The sequence below is a fragment of the Brassica napus genome, chromosome A9, assembly GCF_020379485.1.
Source record: "Brassica napus cultivar Da-Ae chromosome A9, Da-Ae, whole genome shotgun sequence".
NCBI lineage: Eukaryota > Viridiplantae > Streptophyta > Magnoliopsida > Brassicales > Brassicaceae > Brassica > Brassica napus.
Genome location: NC_063442.1, coordinates 35670488 through 35691001, shown reverse-complemented (window position 1 = coordinate 35691001; position 20514 = coordinate 35670488). Strand labels below are relative to the sequence as shown.

Sequence of the window (20514 nt, the reverse complement as noted above, 5' to 3'; positions counted from 1 at the left end):
ATAATTATCTTTATATATGTAATGTAAAGATTTATGATAGAGGGTGCACAAAAAAAAGAAAGCTATATGATAGAGGACAAGTAGCAATAACTTCAAATCTATAATGTGAATTTTATTTCGTAGAATCCAAGTATCACCATCACTAAGGATGCTAAGGAAAGTTCCAATTTCATCAAATGTAACAAAACTATTCTCCAAAATAAATAAAAGTTTTTTCATTAACCATTGATTTCCCCCAAAAGTATGAACAAGAAGAGACTCCTTAGCCACAAAGCTCAAAATGATAACAAAGATACTCATAACATTAAAAGAGAGAAACAAGAGGATCTAAAGGGTCTTTAATTTAAAAAAAGGATTACATCTACAAAACACTAAAATTAAATCCGAATTAGATCACATCACTTTCCACGACTCAAGCGTCGGGAAGCTCGGGTAACTATCCAACTCCACGGCGGATCCACCACCAACCCCCGTCGAACTCCCCGGCGCTGAAACAGAGCCCAACTCTGTCACCAAAGTCTCCTGGTGATGGTTAGACAAAAACGACGACGTATCCAGCGTCGGAACCTCAGAGGATCCATCAAAAGCACCAGACGGTGGTAGCCTGCTAGCGAGCCTATGCGGCTCCGGCTTCACAACCGGAGCAAAAAAGCCGTGGGGAGAACCGTTATACTTCGCGCCGGTGACTTGCTGAACCATCTGCCGGAAGTTAGCCGCGTCCGCCGTTATAAACGTCGTCTGAGACTTCTTGGTGGAAACTCGAGAACGGCGCTTCGCCGGTTTACCGCCGGCAACACCAGGACCACGCTTCCGCTTCGCCCCACCACCGCCACCGCCGGCGATCTCCGGATCTGAGCCGAAGGAGACGTTAGAGACGGTTTGAGGAGGTGAGAGGTCGGAGACGGCGGCGGAATCGAAGTAAGCTGAAGGAGAGAAAGGGTCGGAGATGGATTTGTGAAGAGCTTTAGCGAGTACGTCACTGTCGTGAGAGAAAGGATCAGGGAGTAACCACGAGTCGATGTTGAAGCTTTGTCGGAACGACCAAGGGTCAACGCTCGCTAATCCATCAGACGACGCCATGATTTTTTTTTTTTTTTTTAACAACCGTGAAAAAAAAATTGAAATCGAATAGAGAATGTATTAATTATTTTGGAGCACTCTTGAAATTTTATTTTTATAGGAGTGGAGAAGAAGTTATAGAGAGAGAGTGAAGGAATGAAGACGGAGGAGAGATATTAAATAGGACGGCGGAGAGAGAAAGAAAACGCGTTAAGACACGCGTCAGCAGAGTTGTACGGAAGACTGACTCAGCTCTGCTTCGTCTATGGTCTTAACTTAATTAACTAAACCCATGAGTGATTAAGGATAATGACGTACGTTGTTTTGTCTCTTCTTAGCCTTATTGACCAACTAAAAAAACCACCCTTCACAACTATGGGCTTGAAAACAATGTTTTTGAATCTTATTTTGTTCGGTTCTGCATGTGGAGAGTTCTTTAAGCCGTGTTAATTGCATCATTACTATTCGTGTTTTGAAGTTTTGAATTCATTTTAATTAACTGCACTACTATGATTCTATTAACTCCACTAAACAGACAGATGTAACTTGTCATGCACCGATAATATTGCTTGCTCAGTCGAAACCGTTTAGATTCAAACTTTTGAAACAAGTACTCGTAACTTCGTAAGAGAGACGCTATGTTACGTAAATGCAGGTAGAACATAAAAGTGGAATCTATATATATAAAAATATGTTCGCCTCCCTCCTGTGATGCCACGTCATCAAGTCATGCGTTATGGGAGTAACACGTGTCCCATTTCATATTTGGGGCCAAAATAAAACAAAAGGCTGTCAGGGGTAATTGAACCCAACAACTCCAGCACTGGTAATTTCTCTTAGAATCACTAGGCTAAAGTCACTTTTTATAAATATGTGGCCTCAAAATACTTATTATCGTGTTGGCTGGAAGCTCATGCTTCTTCTGCTTGTGGCCAGGGCCGGCACAGAACTGACGTCAAGATGAAGATCGTAAAGTTAAAAACTTTGCTCCAAATGTATAACTTGATGCATATAATATATATCAAAATACATTTGTTATACACGCTTTTATTAGTTTTGCTTTTAAAAGAAAATATTTGCAGTTATAAATGTTTTGTGTCAGTGAAGTAATGGTTGAAAAACCTCTATACATATGTCATTTTAAAATAACACTCAATTTCTATATATAGTCAATACATATGTCCATGTTATATTCTAGACTAAATATTTTCTCTTTTAAAAATATAGAGAACAGTTTTTTTAGTCTACAAATGTTGTAGAGTAAGTATGCATTATACAAAATAATATATATTTAAAATCCATACGCAAAAACATAAAAGTTGATATAGGCTTCTTTCTGACACATGCGCACTCCGCTATGAATAAAAATTAAAAAAAAAACAGTATTGTCATCAAACTTTATCACAAATCCATATTTGTACATCTATAATTATGAGTTGGACAATTAGTTAATTTGATACAATACCAAAGCAATAATAATCGAAAGACAACTATACCACCGCATACTAATAAATAACACATAACAGATAACCAAATTCTTGAATCTTAAAACAAATTCTAACTAGAGCATTTAGTGAATATCAAATTAACTAATATCCCGCCCGTAGGGCGGACCGACCCTAGTATATATATATAACAGTGTCAGTGATATTTCTGAAAAATTTATAATGTCATGTTTAAATAAAAACTTGTGTCTTTAATTATTTTCATATAAAAGTTTCATAACAGTCTACATATAACTAAAATGTCATTTAAAATTGTAATGTCTTAAACTATCGATTTTTATCTATGCTCCAGACCAACGAGACCATATAGCTAGCTAATGTGTCTCTCTTTTTTTGGTAAAATGTTAAGAGAAAATGTGTCTTTATATATAAATGAAGAGTTATACTATATTACTAGGTTAAGACCCGCGCCTTGCGCGGAATAAATATTATATATATAAATTATTTTATATATTATATGTTTATAACATATTATTATATATTTATAACATATTATGAAATAAATAAATATATATTGAATAATTAAAAAGTCATTATCTACTACTTATATAATTAAATTGGTACGAACATATAAATAAATTTTATAAATCGAAAAAATATTTTTTCTATTTGATATGATATATAATTAAATTTAAATGATAGTAACATATATATGATATATTTTAATATTAATATTTATTAGATGATGCTTTTTTCTCATATTTTTTTTATCATTTGTATCTGTTATAGCAAAAAGTCTAAATTAGTGATAACAAAATTTTCACTGTTAGATTAATGGTTTAAGTAATTTATAATATTTTTAAAAATTAAGTTGTCAATATTTTTTCAAAGTTTTTATCAAAAAAATGTTCAAAGTAAATTTAAAATTAAGATATTTTTATATTTTTATATGGCGTATATTTTAATTAAAAATGATACATATATTTATATATCTCTTCTTTTTGATACTTATTAAATGAGACTTTCAACTTATATTATTTTTTAATTATTTGTATCATGTCATAACAAAAGTTTTAAATCATAGATCACAAAATTTGAATGTGGAACTTTTAACAGTTTTAGTAAATTATACTCGTTTTTAAAAATTCAAAATATAATATATAAATAATTTTTTAAAATTTTATTATATAGTTACTATGATTGTTTAATTTATTTTAATAGTTTAGAATTAAAAAAATATAATTATAATACACACTTATTTTTATCAAATCTTTATTATTCAAAATCATTAATTGTCATATATACTTTAACCACATTAGGCAATTCCGTAATCTTATTTAAGGAAATAATGAAGCACATTTAATAATGTGTTTATTGTGGTTTAATAGAAAGCTTATTATATATTTAGATGGACCAACCTATTTTTCTAAGGATTCTAAGAATCATTGTAATGATGACATGTGGCTACAAAAAAAAGTTGCAATGCTTCACAAATAATATATAGGGGATATATCTGATCTTTAAACGATTGTGTTTTTGTGTTAATTCAAATATATGGTCAGCGAGAGACCATCGTATGACTATTAAATTTTATTTATTTTTATAGTGGGACAATATCTATTTATCTATTTTTTTTGTCCGACTAACTTCATACCAACCTACAAACAACGAAAGAAACATATACATATCGTAGATTACAAGGAAGAAAATTAAAGGAATTAAGGATAGCTGATGATAATAACTCCAACCATCCATGGTTTGACCATTCAACAAATATACTACGTGATCATATTTAGTTTTTTATCAAGTCATTTTCTTCTTCTTTTTTTCTTTTCTTGTGGATATATATTTAGTTTTTTTTTTTATGAAATGTTAAATTTATTGATCATCACAAAAGAATATTTAGTTATTTACATATCAATAGTCTGACCTATTGAACGATTCTTGTCATTTCCTTAAATTTAAATTGTGAGCTTTCATTTTTTCAATGGGTAATTATAAATTAATTATGATGTTTTGGTCAGATACTTCAATTTAAATTGTAAATTTTATTTTTTGTCAACTGGGTAAATAAAAACTAGTTAAAGTTGGGTAATTTAATAGTATATGTATATATATATATATATTGAGTTTCACTATCGAATAGATAATTAATGCTGACACCAAAAATTCCTTAAAATGATAAACAAACTGTATAATATTTGACTATCACTTTATAAAATGCTAATTGAACTTTTAGTTCTCTCAGCTTGATCATGAACGGCCGATCATGAACACATTCCAACTTGAGTAGTTCTAGACTTCTAGTGAATTGCACAGACGCATAAAATTACGAACCTTTGCTTTAGCAGTTTTTATTTTGTATTCCTAGCTTCCCTACTAACAATCATTGACAAAGAAAACTTTTCCCTACTAACAAAGGTGAATGTCTTAAAAACGATATTGATATACGACGAAGTCAGATAATTGTTTCTATTATAAATATTAATCAGAGCTATATATTTTTTAAAGTAAGATTTTAAGATATTTACCTAAGCTGAATTATGTTTTGTTAGAATATATTCTGAATATATATATATATATATCAAAGGATTGGTCATTTAATTAACATGATCTCCCCAATGTGAGTGCTATTTTTTATTTAATTTTTGAAACTCAATGTGAGTGCTAGATGCCATATGAAATATGATTATCTTTTATATGAAACGCACATTTAATAATGAATTTTACTTTTTAAGTTTCTTATATACATGCAGTAGTAGCGGATCTAGGAATAACTTTTATCCGTGGCAAAACTATAAAGCATTAACATTTTGGCATCGCCAACGACAGATGACCGACACGTGGCAACACGTAACTAGTCTGGATCACTTCTGTGAGGCTAGGATACCTCTGTATAATTCAAAAAAAAAAACTATAAAGCATTTGTAATACATTTACAAATTCAAATTTTCATTGGGGCATCACTAAAATTCTTTACAAAATTACGCTAACTGAAATAATCATGGTAGGCAGCTGCCCCTGTATACATCACACATGCATGCACAAGATTGGAAATCTACTTCTTTTCAGTATAATTCTGAGCATATACATAAAAATTAACCTAATTCTTGTAACTAAAAATTAACCTAATTCTAAGTATATTTTCATTTAGAGTAGTTTGTATTATCTGTAATCAAATCAGTAATCATTATAAATGAAACTGTAAGTGACTGTGAGCCATGCATGAATCATGCATGGGCAATCTGAAATTATTATTATTAGCCCCACTTTTTTTTCCAAACGCGTTTTCTCGTCTCCCAATGTCACTTCCTTACACTGTCTGACTGTCCCCTCCGACCATTCTTATTTTTCTCCTTTTTTCTTTTCAATACGAAAACTATTTCATTTGCACACGTCTTTGTTTTTTTAACGCATCAAAGTAGTTTTTTTGTTGAATGTATATACTAAACTAAGAACTCTGCAGTTAAGCGTGCTTGGACGAGAGTAATACTAAGATGAGTGACTTTCCAGAAAGTCTTTGTGTTGCACCCCATTTAAATAGTCGTTCAAAAAAAAATATTATATATATGTAGGTAGTCTTCTAACTAAAATAGATCAATTGCATTTTCAAAAAAAAACTTCTTCTAATCTATCGAGTTCACTAAAATTGAAAACCTAAAGGATGAACATTGAAATGTAACTAAAGTTTCCGTATTTTCTTAATGCAACGTGATCAGCTTGTTGTTTTCACCTACGAATTGTTTTAGCACACATAATAAAAGCATACACAAGTCGTGGTTTTCAATATTGTCCCTTACAACTTGTCACATGCTCCTTTCAACGCAAATTCCCAGTATTATCAAGCCCCAGAATCTTGGTCTTATATATACAATGTCAAATACAAATAATATTAGTATATACTACGTCTGTTTTCTGTTTTCGAATATCAGTTAAAGCATTTCCAACTCTACTACAAATTTATCGTAAAATATAGTGAATTATATAATTGTGAACAAACAAAAGAGTGAATGTTAATTGGTATATGTCATATGTTATGTAAATGAAAAAGTAATTGGTATAATAAAACTTATAACTTAAATATTTTGATTACAGATTTTGAATGTTAATATGTAGAACTAGCGTAGTGCAATTTTAATAATAAAAATATATACGTATATGTAAATGTTACTGTTAATTATGTATTACCATTTGAAGCCTGAAATAAATCGAGACATGTAGAGATTGCGTAAAGAAAGCTATATTAATTTGGTTTACTAATACATATACGAAAACATGGGTCAGAAAATTCAATACAGAAGAGAAACCAAACAAATGATTTATGATCTAAAATAGAATAAGTGGACCATAAGAAGAAAAAAAGATCGACCTATCTTCTACATAAGTCTCATCATTGCGCCTTTGATTTTAGTGTCAATTATTGAAGTCATCAAGTTTGGATGACATCGGCATTGTTCATTCAACATGCAAATATGCTTGATTAATTAAGCTTAGTATCCTTTAGTATAAAAATAAATAATTTATAAAAAAAATTAAATAATTTATTACATGGAAACGTATAATATTAAACTAACGTTTGTTAATATTTGAAGGTGAAGAGTGAAAATGATGGTATTTTGATTTTATCTAAGAAAATGACATTTGTAGAATTTTTAAAATAGATTGGATGGGCATCATATTTTTTTTTGGGCATCATATTAGTTGTACAACACTTATATAGTCCCGATCATTGACAATTAACAATTACGACTTTTACCAAAAAAAATTTAACAATTACGAGAAGCAGCGATCAATATCACCAGTAAACACATATATAACCCATCTATCTGATCTTCCATTAGCTAGGTTGGTGCCAAGTAGATAATGCTAATGTAGTACTAGTATTAAAGTTTATTATGGGTTCATATATTCAAATTCGTAGTATATAGCAGATCGAGAGCACTGACGTCTCACGTCCGTTGAAGGGGTCCAAAGTTGAGACCTAGAAAGAGACACAAAGCGCGGGTAACCTAGTTAGCGAAATTTAAGTGTAAGTGCACATATATAATTAGATACCACACTGGATTTTCATTTCACAATTTCTAGAGTTCAGTCCTTGGAGTTTCTTTGTTATAAGGTTCAAAAATCACAAATTGTAACGAAATAAAACAAATCAAATTAAATATGGTTTCCTACGAAATAATTAGTTTGCAATATAAAATACACAAATAAATAAAGCAGAAAGTCTTTCTGATCAGTCATTAGAAAAATGCAGTATCTGAATCTAATCTAATAAGAGGAGCAAAGTCAAGAGACGCCAGCGGTGACGTCACCTTTAAAAACGATGTAATCATGACGGTATCATGACGAGACGCGTCTATATTATTATTAATAATAATCTAATTAAAGCACTCCACTTTAATTAAAGTGTTAAATATAAAAGGTAAAGTAATGCTTTAAAATAAGAGGGACACGTGAGAATGTTGACTTTGAAGAAGCGGTCGTGTCAAAGTGCATTGCGCCCAAGGTTTCCTCACCGTTACCTAGACACTGCCCACTCTTGCTCCCCAAGCTTTCCTCGTCTTAAACAATTTAAGATTCCTTTTTGTTTTGTTTTAGTGAAGACTATTGTAACGTTTCGAATTGTGATATGTGAAAAATGCTTAAAAAAATTGATTTAATTACTTAGACTTAAGAAAATTGATTTAGTTACTTGTGTCACTAAAGTTGACTTACTTTTTTCAGAGTACATCCTTAAAGAACTCTAGAGTTAAGCATGCTTGAACTGAAGTAGTAAAAGGATGAGTGATCTATCGGAAAGTGATTCACGATAGCGTGCGAGTGAGGCCAAAGCATGTGAAAAGATCGGATGGTGATTGCAGGATCAGTAAACAATAATTTTGAGCTTTTATAAAAATTAACGGACCGATCGTTGGAACAGGATGAAATCTACAGGTCGAAAGAGTGGCTATGGATAATCCATTAGCCGTAGACGGCTGGGACGTTATAACTATTTTCAACAATAATTTAGTTTAGTGATCACTTCAAGACCATGGTCAAGTTACGAATCTAACCAAAGAAATATCTAAAAGTAACTGCTCCTTTATGGCATTTCACACTTTATATTTATTTATTTTAAACGTAACTTCTTCCTTACAAATTAAACAGAGGAAATCTTTAGTTAGATTTTCATGATAAAATTAAAAACGTCTCTTAACAGATTCAGTTCTAATTCTTACTCCTAAAACTGATGTCGTTGAGTTTGTTGTCTTGTTTACTTATGGATTGGACGCATTTATAGGTCCACTTGATTTGAGTGAGCATCCTTCAAATCTATGGGACTAACAAAATCTAGGCCCAATTGTTAACGTTAGCATTGGATTTACTTTAGGGTCTTGTGTCAAGGTTGGATTGAATTTTAACTTTATTGATTGCTCATCAGTTATCACCAGATCATTCTGAGTTCTGACGACTTTGTGTAGGGCTGGGCAAATAAACCGAACCCGAAAACCCGAACCGAATTCGATCCGATAAAAATGAATCCGAACCGATCCGAACCCGACGTAAATACCGAATGGATCTTGTTTTGTGGTATTTCGGGTTATGGGTATTATCCGAACCGAACCCGAATCTAAATGGATATCCGATAAAACCCGAAACATTCAAAACCTCAAAAAGATCTTGTACCAAACATGATCTCAATTCCTAATATGTATCCAAAATACATTATGAAATATTGAACATCTAAAATACTTATCTATTACATGAAGGTTGATGGTTTTATTGCATGAAGGTTGGTGGTTCTGTTACATGAAGGTTGATGGTTAAAGATGACTGCTGAATCTTGAAGTATTTAGATTTGATTTTGTTTTTGTTAAACAATGTTTCTCATTTCATGAGAACTTGGTTTTTATTTTATGTTTTTATTTATTTGGTTTTATTTTTATCAGTAAATATGTTTACTTTTCGTTTGATTTTGAATGATCACGGTTGATGTTCCTTATTTTTGAATCGATTTTACTTAAGCTTTGGTTACAAAATAGGTATAAATCAGGTATTTAAAAACTGAAGAACCGATTTTACTCATGTTTTGGTTATAAAATAGGTAAAAATCAGGTACTTTTAAACCAAAAAAACCGATTGGGATCCGAACCCGAAAGTATATTGGGTTGTACCGGTTCTTTGAAGATTTACTAACCCTGACCCGAACCCGATAGAACCCGAACCGGTTACGAACCGAACTTTCATATAATCCGAATGGGGCTGATTTTGATAAACCCGAAAAACTGAAACCCGATTGGATAAAACCGAAACCCGTTCGGGACTCCGAATGCCCAGGCCTAACTTTGTGGTTGCTGTAATGAAGTTATAATGTGAGAATTAAGTAACACTATCTTGGTTTTCGATTACAGTACTTGTATCAAGTGAAACACAAAAACACGAATGTACAAAAATGCTGAGATAGTTTACAATAAGTCTCTACACACTTAAGTTTATGATTCAGATTCCAAATCAATTTCAAAAACCTTGACATGGCAAAGATCTCCTCCTGCATCATCTGCAAACTTAATCTTCTTTTTCTTCTGAACAATATTGTCAGTATCTGAAGAATCTTCTTTGACCATACCCTGTGAAAAAGTAGGTGAATGCAGAAAATTTAGGAACACAACATAGATGAAGATTCATAGTTTCATATAACTTTGGTGTCTGTGAATGTATGTATGAGTGTAAGAAACAAACCATAAGTTTGCAAAACCGATTACAGTCCCGTTCAATCATCGAAAGCCATTTCTTGCTACTCTCTTCAGTTTTCTCTGCTTTTCCAATCAAAGTTTTCACCTGACAAGAGACATCCATTAACAAAAGATTATTTTGAGAAAACAAAGTGAAGTTAGACACTGAAAACGAGACTTCATTTGCTAGATTAAAGTACCTCATCCAAGTTACACTCAGGCATGATGGAGGGGTTGCTTTCAGCAAGGAGACATCTCTTTGTGATTTGTCTCATCGATTTGAGCTCTTTTGTGAGCTTAGCTGTGATATATTGGAAATCACGCATTTGCCCTTGAGAGAAGGCAATAGCTTTCTCTGTACATCCTTGTAACGAGGTGCGTCCAGTGCTAAAAGGCTGTGTTTTTGCTGCTTGAGTATCTCGACGGGAAAACTTGTTTGTGGCTCTTTGATACTGCGTTTGCCGAGTGTTAATTTTTGCTTTTCGAATGGCTTGCTTTGGATTTGGAACAACTTCCACTCGGTCGATACTGTCCAGCCCATGCGCCTTAAGTATCCTATGTGAGTTGTGGCTACTGAAGTAGAGTTTCCCTTTGGATTCTGGATTTTGTAAAATTATATAAGAATCTAAAGAGAAAATGTAAAAGTACATTTAAAGATTGTGTCAATTCACTTACTTTTACACATCTTCTCAGATGAATCGGAGTGCTCCATTGCTTTGCAAAGGTTTGCTTGAGAGGTGGGAGATAAAGTCTGAAAACCAAATATATCTTGTGAGTAACTGCTTTAAGAGATCGAATATAATATGAGAAAATTACACACAGGGCAAACCTTTCTCCCTGAGAGTAGTTTTTCAGGTTGAGAGTGTAGCTCTTGTTGCTGGATACTGTCACTTTCTTCAGCTGTTTTAGCCTCGTCAGTTGGTGCTTGAAAGAGTTGTGATGATTTGTTGTCCCCAGCTTCATCTACTACGTTCCCTGAGGATGAAGATTGTTGTAATCTTTCTGGCAGATGATCTTCTTCTAATGAAACTGTGCTGTCATCAGGAGCTGAATGCAAATTATTCATTAAATCATTGCAGCTGGTCAACGGGAGAATATCAGTTGCTTCATGTAGCTCATCATTAGCAATGTCTTCGTCTTCCCATACAAGCTCGGTGTTTCTTACCCCATAATCTACGGTGAGCGAATCAGAGATATCAGTAGCAAGCATTTGTGGAGCATCAGCCTTCACAATCTCCGAACCAATTATGGTCATGTCTAAGCTAGCAAGTACTTCTGGAGCGTCTAACTTCATAATCTCCAAACCAGTTGTGATCATGTCTACGTTAGGCTTTGATACATTGCTTTCCTCATCCTCTCTAACTTCTTCGGTCACCGAGCTTGTATTGGAAGAGTTCTTGACATAGCCAGTGGTCTCCAATTCATCCTCTTCTCTAGACGCACTACCGCACAAAACGTTCTCAAGAGCAAAGTTACCAACAAGACAGCATGGAGCTTTCCTTGCTTCGATGAACTCTTCTGATGCATCTTCAACAGTTTTGTCAACCGGCTTTGTAGTTATGGGCTCCTCAATGGCTACAATTCCAAGAGAATTTGGCTCTGGACTGCGATGTAAAACTGGTATTGCGTCCTTGGAAAAATCATGCACAATCTCTTCCACCAGCTCCTTATTTGAAATAGATTCCGGCTCTTTGTCAGAATCTAGTAAAGGATTAGTGGGAATGATATACATGGCTGCAGGAACCAAATAGCTGTCATCCCAAGAAGCCTCAGGCTTGACATCACATAACACAGGCAAATCAATTTTCTCTACAGATGGAGTTGAAGTAGAACCACACTTTGTTTTAAGCTTTTGCTTCTTCTTACTTCTCTTCGTATTCCAACTGCTAAGAGGCTCTTCAACATCACATCCTTCATCTTCAGTTTGATTCTCCACATTCACATCCACAGTCACAAGTTCATCCCAGGAAGCCTCAAGCTTGACATCACAGAACACAGGCAAATCAACTTCCTTCGCAGATGGAGAGGAAGTAGAACCACACTTTGATTTACACTCTTGCTTCTTCTTTCTTCTCTTGGAGAATTTCGTATTCCAGCGGCTAAGAGGCTCCTCAACTTCACATTCTTCGTCTTCAGTATGAAGCGTAGAGTACTCTTGTTTAACTTTAACCTGCGCAACTGTCTCAGTATCTCCGCGGTTTCCAAGTTTCCTTTTCTTTTCTCTGCACTGTTTCCGAACCTTCTGCAGCGTCATGTCAAAATCTTCTGTATCAGTATTGGCATCCACCTCAGAACCCTGTGTCATCTCAGAGTCATTCTCCAACTCCCTGACCACTTTCGAGATCGGCACTTCATCTTCAGTGTTTCCCCGGTTGTACACATCAACCAAAGGTCTAAACTTGAGCTTTGATTTCCCATTTGCAACCACATTCGCCACTATTCTGATCGATCCGTCTTTAGTGGCCCGGATATAATGCAACTGGGAATTCAAATGGGTGCTGCTCCTGACCTCCACCATTGTAACTTCAGATTAAGCTCGAAAAACCTGAAATTTAAACCAAATGAACTGTTGATAAGGGACATAGGCTAACAATCAATAACCTAAAATTTCATCAAGCCAAGCATAGAAACGAACATCAATGAGCTTACTAAAACAAGTAAGTCAACAAACAATTTACAGAATCGTGTTCAAGCTGATTATTAAAAAAAAAAAAGCTACAGTAAACCCAAATCTGAATTTGAGTATGCAGCGATTAGTTTAGGGGTTTAACAATTAACAAGGCGAAACTCATTTCATGGAAAATCAATTGGATAAATCCGAGATCTAGTCGAAAACAAAAATCACTAAGGAGCATGCAACAAATCGAGAAGATAATTAGCAGATCCAGGTGGAATAGTTGGATGTAATCAAACAGAGATCGGAGAGATGAAGATGAATTTACCTTAAGTCGTAATCGAACACTTAAATGGAAGAAACTGAAGATTGAATACTGGCTTCGAGCTCGTGACTAGTCAATTTTAGGGTTTACACAAGAGGGAGAAAGAGAGAGAGAGAGAGAGAGAGAGAGAGATTTAAAACAAGACGAAGAAGATGAGAGAAGGAGAATCTGGAGCTCTTCGGTGAAGGAGGAGCCACTACTTTATTGGCCGTGAAGGCTCTGGCGGGGAACACTTGGCGGGATCTTTAACCTTTTGGATTAAGCCCAATAAGAACGAAATAGGCCTTTAAGCTCATTGCAAGGGCAAAAATGTAATTCTTGAGATAGGACATGAGGTTCATATCGCAAGTTAAGCGGCGTAGATAAGGGGAGAGAGATCAATCAGCAACCTCAGGAAAATTCGAAACCCTAACTCGACCTTAACGCCGCCATGACTAAGAAGAGAAAGCTCGAAGCGCAGCTCAGCGAGGATTCTGAGCCGTCGGAGAAGCAGATCGCAATTAACAATGAGGTTAAACAAGAAGTTGAATACGAGGAAGAGCACGAAGATGACGACGATAATGATGAGGAGGAGGAGGAAAACGATAATCGCATGGTGGTGGCGGCGACGTCTGGATCTGGGAATCTAGATGACGACGACGATGAGCCGATTCAAGATCTGTTGGAGCCGTTTTCGAAGGAACAGCTGCTGAGTCTTCTCAAAGAAGCTGCGGAGAAGCATCACGATGTGGCCAATCGAATCCGCGAAGTGGCTGACGAGGATCCCGTTCATCGGAAGATCTTCGTGCACGGACTTGGATGGGACACCAAAACCGAGACGCTGATCGAAGCTTTCAAGGAGTACGGAGAGATCGAAGATTGCAAGGCTGTGTTTGATAAGGTCTCGGGGAAATCTAAAGGATATGGCTTTATTCTGTTTAAGTCTAGATCAGGTGCTCGCAACGCGTTGAAGCAGCCTCAGAAGAAGATTGGGAGTCGTATGACTGCGTGTCAGTTAGCTTCTAAAGGACCAGTCTTTGGAGGAAACAACCCTGTGGCTGCTGCAGGTGCCTCTATTGCTCCAGCTCAGCATTCGAACTCGGAGCACACGCAGAAGAAGATCTATGTTAGTAACGTTGGAGCAGAGCTGGATCCGCAGAAGCTGCTAGCGTTTTTCTCGAAGTTTGGGGAGATTGAGGAAGGTCCTTTGGGTCTTGATAAGTATACTGGGAGACCTAAAGGCTTCTGTCTCTTTGTGTATAAGTCAGCTGAAAGCGCCAAGAAGGCTTTAGAGGAGCCACACAAGAGCTTTGAGGGCCACATCTTGCATTGCCAGAAGGCTATCGATGGTCCTAAACCTGGCAAGCCGCAACAGTTTAACAACAATCCTCGTTTCCAGAGGAATGATAACAGTGGTGGTTACGGTACTCCTGCTGGTCATGGACATCTCATGGCTGGTAACCAAGCCGGGATGGGTGCTCCTGTTCAAGCGATGAACCCAGCTATTGGGCAGGCCTTGACAGCTTTGTTAGCATCGCAGGGAGGTTTGGCGTTTAACCCAGCTATTGGGCAGGCTTTGTTGGGTTCTCTGGGGGCAGCTGGAGGTGTAAACCCAGGGGCTGGAGTTGGAATGCCAACTGGTTATGGAACTCAACCTATGACACCTGGGAGTATTCCTGGGTACGGTGGACAACCTGGGTTGCAAGGTGGCTATCAGACCCCTCCTCCTGGTCAGGGTGGTGCAGGAAGAGGACAACATGGTGTCGGGCATTACTCTTCTTACATGGGCCAGTAGATGTATCATGTAGCAACTCAGGTAGAGCAATGAATATCATCGTCTCTTCACTTGTTTATATTATTACTTAATATACTTTACATTGAACTGACTTCTGAAGACAAGAACTTTCTGTGTCTTAAACCCCTCACAGTTTGCTTCCTGTCGGTTTTGTTTTGCATCACATGCTAAAAATTTGCAATTTCTACGTAACAGACTGTTACTTTTTAACTTTTTGCTGAAGGGTTTTGTGTTTTGCAGCGATTGAGATTGTGAAAAAACTTTTCTTATTTTCTTAAATTGATTGTGCAGATATCAGTGTTTTAATATTGGCCTGGTGATACTTCTGAAGTTTTAAAGGAGCTGATGCAAATGAAGTCTTTATGAAATGTTTACTCTTTGGTCGCTCATAAGGCCAAACTCATAAAACCTTTCAAGGAGTTTTAGTTTTCATCTACTTGTTTTATCTCTTTTCACCAACTACTCTCTTTATGCTATTCCTAAAAAAATCATTGTACTATTTTCAGAGTTATGTCTTTGTTTTCAGTTTTCTGAAACATGTTAGAACTTTCGCTTGTAAAACTAAAAACATAACTATGTTTCTTCTAGCCCTTGCTTTATCTGATTCTAAGTTTTTCCAAATTTTATAAAGTTTTAATCGATCTCTATGCTTTACGGTTTCATACATGTATTTTTTTTCTGCTTGCAGTATATATCATTCATGAATTATATTTGTAATAAGAGTTATTGTATTAACTTAGCCGCAACAGTCTCGAATATTTTGTAATATGTTTTGGCTTCTTAGGGACGACTCAGTACAGTCACCTGGTTCGGAGGGAAGACATATCCCTCTCTCCTGTCCAGTTTGGAAGCTGAAGCTGCTGCTGTACGGGCAATGACTGCTTAGATAGTCTTGGTTCTGGGAAGATCTGGTTCGGAGAGTGATTCCAAGGTCTTGTGATGCAGGCTGTAAAAGATCCCATCAAGCCAAGACTACAAAAGCTTCACAAGATATATTCTGGAGCTATGGCGAAATTTGAAGCCTCCTTCCCTATTCGCTTTGCATTATTAGGTTGTTGTATCCCATCTTGGTTGAGTCAAATGATTGATAGGAAAAGAAACTATGTTTGTTCTCAGCTTCAACATAGCTGCGGAATTGTATGTAACTTCAAAACCTGTATCCAAAGGCAGTTCCACAACACTTGAAAAGAGGAAATGTTTGAGCTGTGTTTCTCTCATTACATGTGAGGATGTTGGTTTGTTGCAATGACCTCTCTAGATATCCGGAAAGTGCTTCCAGTCCGAGGTTAAGTAATCAAAATTTGGGTTAATTTAAGTACGAATCGAACCTTGCCATCTCACTAGATGCCGACACAAAAAATATAGTACTATTAAAAACCCCAATTGATTGAAGTCTCGTCGTCGAGCACATGTAGCAGTGATTATTCCGATGGAATAAACTCGATATCCACCTTCATTAAAGTAATTACTAGCCACTAATTACAGTTACTCTGAAATAAAACAAAAAAAAGAACTCTCTTTCTTATTGAGGCCATCGTTATTAACTTAATTATCTACCGAGGGGCACTCTAAAAAAAGCAAAAGAAAGGCATTGAAAGTTCACACAGGGGGCGGATTTGCCACAGTATCAGTGTCACTTTCTCAATCAAAAGGTTCTCCTCCTCTCTTCTCTCTCTTCTTTTTCTCTCATCCTGCGCGAAACAAAAGAAAACATAACTAGAGAGAGAGAGAGAGAGTCTCACACAGACACAGAGTCTAGGTCCGCTTTGTAAATCTCTCTGAACTTATCATATAGTTTCATCCTTCTTTCCATCACTTCGAGACAGAGAAACCCGAATCTCCCTTGCTTAGATCTGATCCTTTCCAAGCTCAAATTCGTTTTACCCTTTTCCAAAGATCGTAGCTTTCAGTATCTTCTTCGCAGGCGTTTCTATAAAAACCTTGTCTTTCTCGATTACCATGTTTAGCATCTGCATTCCATAGCTTCCGATGCTGCATGCAATCCCCAACACCCTTTCAGATTGCTTCAACGCGTTGATTTCGATGCTCTGTTCCTCTGCTGCATGTTCGTCGAGTCAACCTTAGGGAAAAAGGTGCTTCCTTTTGCCTCGATTTGATGAAACTCTTCTTCGTTTGCTGCTGAGATTAGGGTTTTCTGATTTGTTGTGGGGTCAGGATCCTGTTTTATCTATCCATCTGTGTTGTGTTTTTATTTTAAAAGCGGTATGGATTCTCAGAGGGGTGTTGTTGAAGAAGCTAGATCTCATCAGTCTTTGAATAGGCAAGGCTCTCTCTATAGCTTAACACTCGACGAGGTCCAAACCCACTTGGGGAGTTCTGGTAAAGCGCTTGGAAGCATGAATCTTGACGAGCTTCTCAAGAGTGTTTGTTCTGTTGAAACTAATCAGCCACCGTCCATGGCTGTCAACGGTGCTGCAGCTCATGAAGGTCTCTCTCGTCAGGGGAGTTTGACTTTGCCGCGGGATCTAAGCAAAAAGACAGTTGAAGAGGTCTGGAAAGACATTCAGCAGGACAAGAATGGAGGTGGTAGTGGTCATGAGAGGAGAGATAAGCAGCCTACCTTAGGTGAAATGACGCTTGAGGACTTGTTGTTGAAAGCAGGAGTGGTGACCGAGACAGTTCCTGGTTCGAACCATGGGAATGGTAGTGCTGGTATGGAGCAAAACATAACTCAGGTTGCCCCATGGGTTCAGTATCATCAGCTTCCGTCAATGCCACAGCCTCAATCATTCATGCCGTATCCGGTTGCAGACATGCAAGCAATGGTGTCTCAGTCTTCTTTGATGGGTGGTTTATCAGATACGCAAACTCCAGGGAGGAAGAGGGTAGCTTCAGGGGAAGTTGTGGAGAAGACTGTAGAGAGGAAACAGAAGAGGATGATTAAGAACAGAGAGTCTGCAGCTCGTTCTCGAGCTAGGAAACAGGTGACAACAATCTTTCTGTAATTGCAAAATGTGGTGTTGTTATTAGTCTTTTCAAATCTTATACTGGGTGCTGATGAGCAGGCTTACACTCATGAGCTAGAAATCAAAGTTTCACGGTTAGAAGAAGAAAACGAAAGACTCAGGAGGCAAAAGGTAATGTTTTGTAGCCTTGGCCCTTATGGTTATACATGCATTGATTGTGATTGGTATTAAAATTGAACATGTAATTAACTTTTGAATTCGAATTAGAGGGAATGGTAGATGATAGGAGATTTAGTTAAGTATGGAATTGGGCACAAGCATAGTAGACAGTAGAGAACAAGTCTTTTGTTGTTTGTTTGCTTCTTGTAAGAGTCGTTGGGCTCATTACACTCGACATTTACAACACTCTTTTTTCTCATGACAAACTTGAAATTGATAGTTTACGTTACATTGTTTGTTTTCTATTTACTTTGCAGGAGGTTGAGAAGATCCTCCCAAGTGCACCACCACCACTTGATCCCAAGAGGCAGCTGAGGAGGACAAGCTCAGCTCCTTTCTGATCTCAAAAACTTTTTTTTTTCTGCATTTGCGTCGGTTTGCTTATAAAAAAAGAGAGAGAAAAACAGTTTGTTTCTTTGTACATTCTTGACTTGGAGCAATTCTGTTAAGTTTCTTAAGAACATTCTTAGTTATTTTAGTTGCAACAACAATCTTTTTCTTGAGTATAAGAATTGAAAACATCACTTTGTTGACAGTCTGAAAAATGAATCACAGAGGAAAACTGTTTGAATTTGCCAAGCCTTATACTTATGGGCCAGCTTTGTTCTCAAATGTAGGACATTAGCTTAAACTTTCATCATACGAACTTGTTTGCTATATGTTCTGCTATAGCCAAGCTTGAAGTCAAACCAGGCGACTCGATGCCAAAGAGAGTCACAAGACCAGGAACTCCATGAGTCTCCTCTCCCTACATTAACAACACATGAGAAAACAAATGCTTTCACAACACAACCAAAGATGCCATAGAGAACAATGTTAGTGTTTGTATGTCTAATGCTTTTGAGAACAAAAGATAACCTGTATGATAAAGTCTGCTGCCTTCTGTCCCGGTCCGGTAATCTTGGGACGGATGCCTGAGTAACCAGGTTCCAACGATCCATCTTTGAGATCCGGATAATACTTTCTGATCTCTGGGTAGAATCTCTCAGCTCTCTGTGGGTTCACACCATAATCAAACCTGGATTCAAACAGCAGGAAGAAGATCGATCTTGAGCAACTTCAAAATAGACAAGAGAGAGACACGAGAGTTTCATGACAGATGCAACCATTACTTGTTGAGGAGGCTTGATGTGTCGTCTCTGCATTCAATCCACTCAACATCAGGACCAAACTTCACAAGCCCATTCAAATCAACAGTGACATGAACACCAAGACCTCCTTCCTCAGGTATAAGATACACAAGTTTATCAAAAGGAGGAGACTTAGCACCGGACAGCGTGAAGTAGCATCCACGAGCATAGTGAGACGAAGGAATGAACCGGTGACCTAACCCATGGAATCTCTTTGCCAGAGCTTGAGCACCTAACCCCGCGGAGTTAACAACGAGGTTAGGTATCAGCTCAAGCTCAGCTACTACTCCCTCACACCGAGACTCAACCGATCCAGTTTCAGCAACAAACAAATGCATCTTCTCTTCTTCAACACGACCGCTTAAAACCACTGTATTGTATGAGAACGTTGCGTGACTGTTCTCTGCTTGTCCCTGTAGTTAGTTACCCCTGTACATCATGGAATCAAAACTCTTTTCCTACTCCATAAACTCAAAGATCATATCAAAGCACAGAGGAGATGATACAGTACCACTAAAGATAGCATGAAGGAATGCGTATCCACAATCCCAGACTCAGGAGACAGCAATGCTTTAACACATCGAAGCTCCGGCTCCATCCTCATCGCTTCAAAACCTTCCAACATCCTTAAACCCGAAACCCCATTCTGAGTTCCAAGATGCTGTAGCAACCACAAGCTTACCAATCTTCCTATGAGCGATTCCATGTTCAGAGCAATACCTATACAACAGTTCCCTCCCTCTTACACAAAACTTGGCCTGATCAAAATCCAAAAAGATTGTGCCTTTAGAGAGTTTTGAGGACAACAGCACTCCCTTCCGACATCACCACCGGTCTGAGAAACTACTCAAACCAACAGTCTCTTTCGTCACGGGATCTCTATAAACACATCTAACCTTAAGCAACGACATAGGATCCGAAACGACGCCGTTGACAACGGGAACATCAAGATTCACCAAGAAGTTCCTCTCTTCCTCAGCGTAGAGATCACCAACTCCTATAGTCCCCGTACTCGAATCAAACCGGTAGCTTTCAGCTTTAACCGAACCAATTCTCCACACAGGATGAACACACTCAGCTCTTGCACCACCACGCTGAGAAAACCACCAATGCACTGCGCAAACGCGTCTTGTATAACCGTCTCAGACTCTATAAAAGAAAACGTCAAGAGCATTCTAAGATGTCCACGTAGGACTAATTACAACCAATCCCACAGCTTAGTTACTCCACGTCACCATCGTCTTTGCGTTGTGTGTGGGTCATAAAATTGGTCTTGTTTAGTGGGTTTTTTAAAATATTCAAGTGCAAG

General features: G+C 37.0%; 4 protein-coding genes and 1 pseudogene across 5 annotated transcripts; 2 read left to right on the top strand and 3 right to left on the bottom strand.

Annotated features, from left to right (window-relative positions):
• Positions 1 to 200: 200 nt before the first annotated feature.
• On the bottom strand, positions 201 to 1250 carry LOC106368045 (calmodulin-binding protein 25-like). Its single transcript, XM_048741202.1, has one exon. The coding sequence runs from the start codon at positions 1078 to 1080 to the stop codon at positions 394 to 396; it is 687 nt and encodes a 228-aa protein (XP_048597159.1). The 5' UTR covers positions 1081 to 1250; the 3' UTR covers positions 201 to 393.
• An 8585-nt stretch (positions 1251 to 9835) lies between these two features.
• LOC106368048 lies at positions 9836 to 13323 on the bottom strand. Its single transcript, XM_048741195.1, has 6 exons — positions 13159 to 13323; positions 11046 to 12761; positions 10892 to 10967; positions 10417 to 10814; positions 10224 to 10322; positions 9836 to 10111 (listed from the first exon to the last, which is right to left on the bottom strand). The coding sequence occupies exons 2-6, from the start codon at positions 12732 to 12734 to the stop codon at positions 9977 to 9979; spliced, it is 2397 nt and encodes a 798-aa protein (XP_048597152.1). The 5' UTR covers positions 12735 to 12761; positions 13159 to 13323; the 3' UTR covers positions 9836 to 9976.
• A 157-nt stretch (positions 13324 to 13480) lies between these two features.
• On the top strand, positions 13481 to 16137 carry LOC106368049 (UBP1-associated protein 2A). 2 transcript variants are annotated; one of them, XM_013807927.3, is made up of 2 exons: positions 13481 to 14950; positions 15221 to 15550. In XM_013807927.3, the coding sequence occupies exon 1, from the start codon at positions 13586 to 13588 to the stop codon at positions 14927 to 14929; it is 1344 nt and encodes a 447-aa protein (XP_013663381.2). In that variant the 5' UTR covers positions 13481 to 13585; the 3' UTR covers positions 14930 to 14950; positions 15221 to 15550. The 2 variants fall into 2 exon arrangements, with proteins under 2 accessions (XP_013663381.2, XP_013663382.2); XM_013807928.3 differs by lacking the exon at positions 15221 to 15550 and adding an exon at positions 15714 to 16137 and having other exon boundaries at positions 13522 to 14950.
• A 413-nt stretch (positions 16138 to 16550) lies between these two features.
• On the top strand, positions 16551 to 18602 carry LOC125574785 (ABSCISIC ACID-INSENSITIVE 5-like protein 2). Its single transcript, XM_048741198.1, has 3 exons — positions 16551 to 17874; positions 17956 to 18027; positions 18333 to 18602. The coding sequence occupies exons 1-3, from the start codon at positions 17155 to 17157 to the stop codon at positions 18414 to 18416; spliced, it is 876 nt and encodes a 291-aa protein (XP_048597155.1). The 5' UTR covers positions 16551 to 17154; the 3' UTR covers positions 18417 to 18602.
• Positions 18582 to 20443, bottom strand: LOC125578198 (annotated as a pseudogene).
• Positions 20444 to 20514: the final 71 nt, after the last annotated feature.

Bases quoted from the DNA above. Each gene is read 5' to 3' on its own strand.
- LOC106368048 (XM_048741195.1), bottom strand. From the start codon at position 12,734: ATGGTGGAGGTCAGGAGCAGCACCCATTTGAATTCCCAGTTGCATTAT. The intron at 10,323-10,416 runs GTACTTTAATCT...GTCTCTTGTCAG, and splicing joins CTGAGTGTAACTTGGATGAG to GTGAAAACTTTGATTGGAAA. The intron at 10,112-10,223 runs GTTTGTTTCTTA...ACTTTTTCACAG, and splicing joins ATCGGTTTTGCAAACTTATG to GGTATGGTCAAAGAAGATTC.
- LOC106368049 (XM_013807928.3), top strand. From the start codon at position 13,586: ATGACTAAGAAGAGAAAGCTCGAAGCGCAGCTCAGCGAGGATTCTGAG.
- LOC125574785 (XM_048741198.1), top strand. From the start codon at position 17,155: ATGGATTCTCAGAGGGGTGTTGTTGAAGAAGCTAGATCTCATCAGTCT. The intron at 17,875-17,955 runs GTGACAACAATC...GCTGATGAGCAG, and splicing joins GTTCTCGAGCTAGGAAACAG to GCTTACACTCATGAGCTAGA. The intron at 18,028-18,332 runs GTAATGTTTTGT...TTTACTTTGCAG, and splicing joins AAAGACTCAGGAGGCAAAAG to GAGGTTGAGAAGATCCTCCC.
- LOC106368045 (XM_048741202.1), bottom strand. From the start codon at position 1,080: ATGGCGTCGTCTGATGGATTAGCGAGCGTTGACCCTTGGTCGTTCCGA.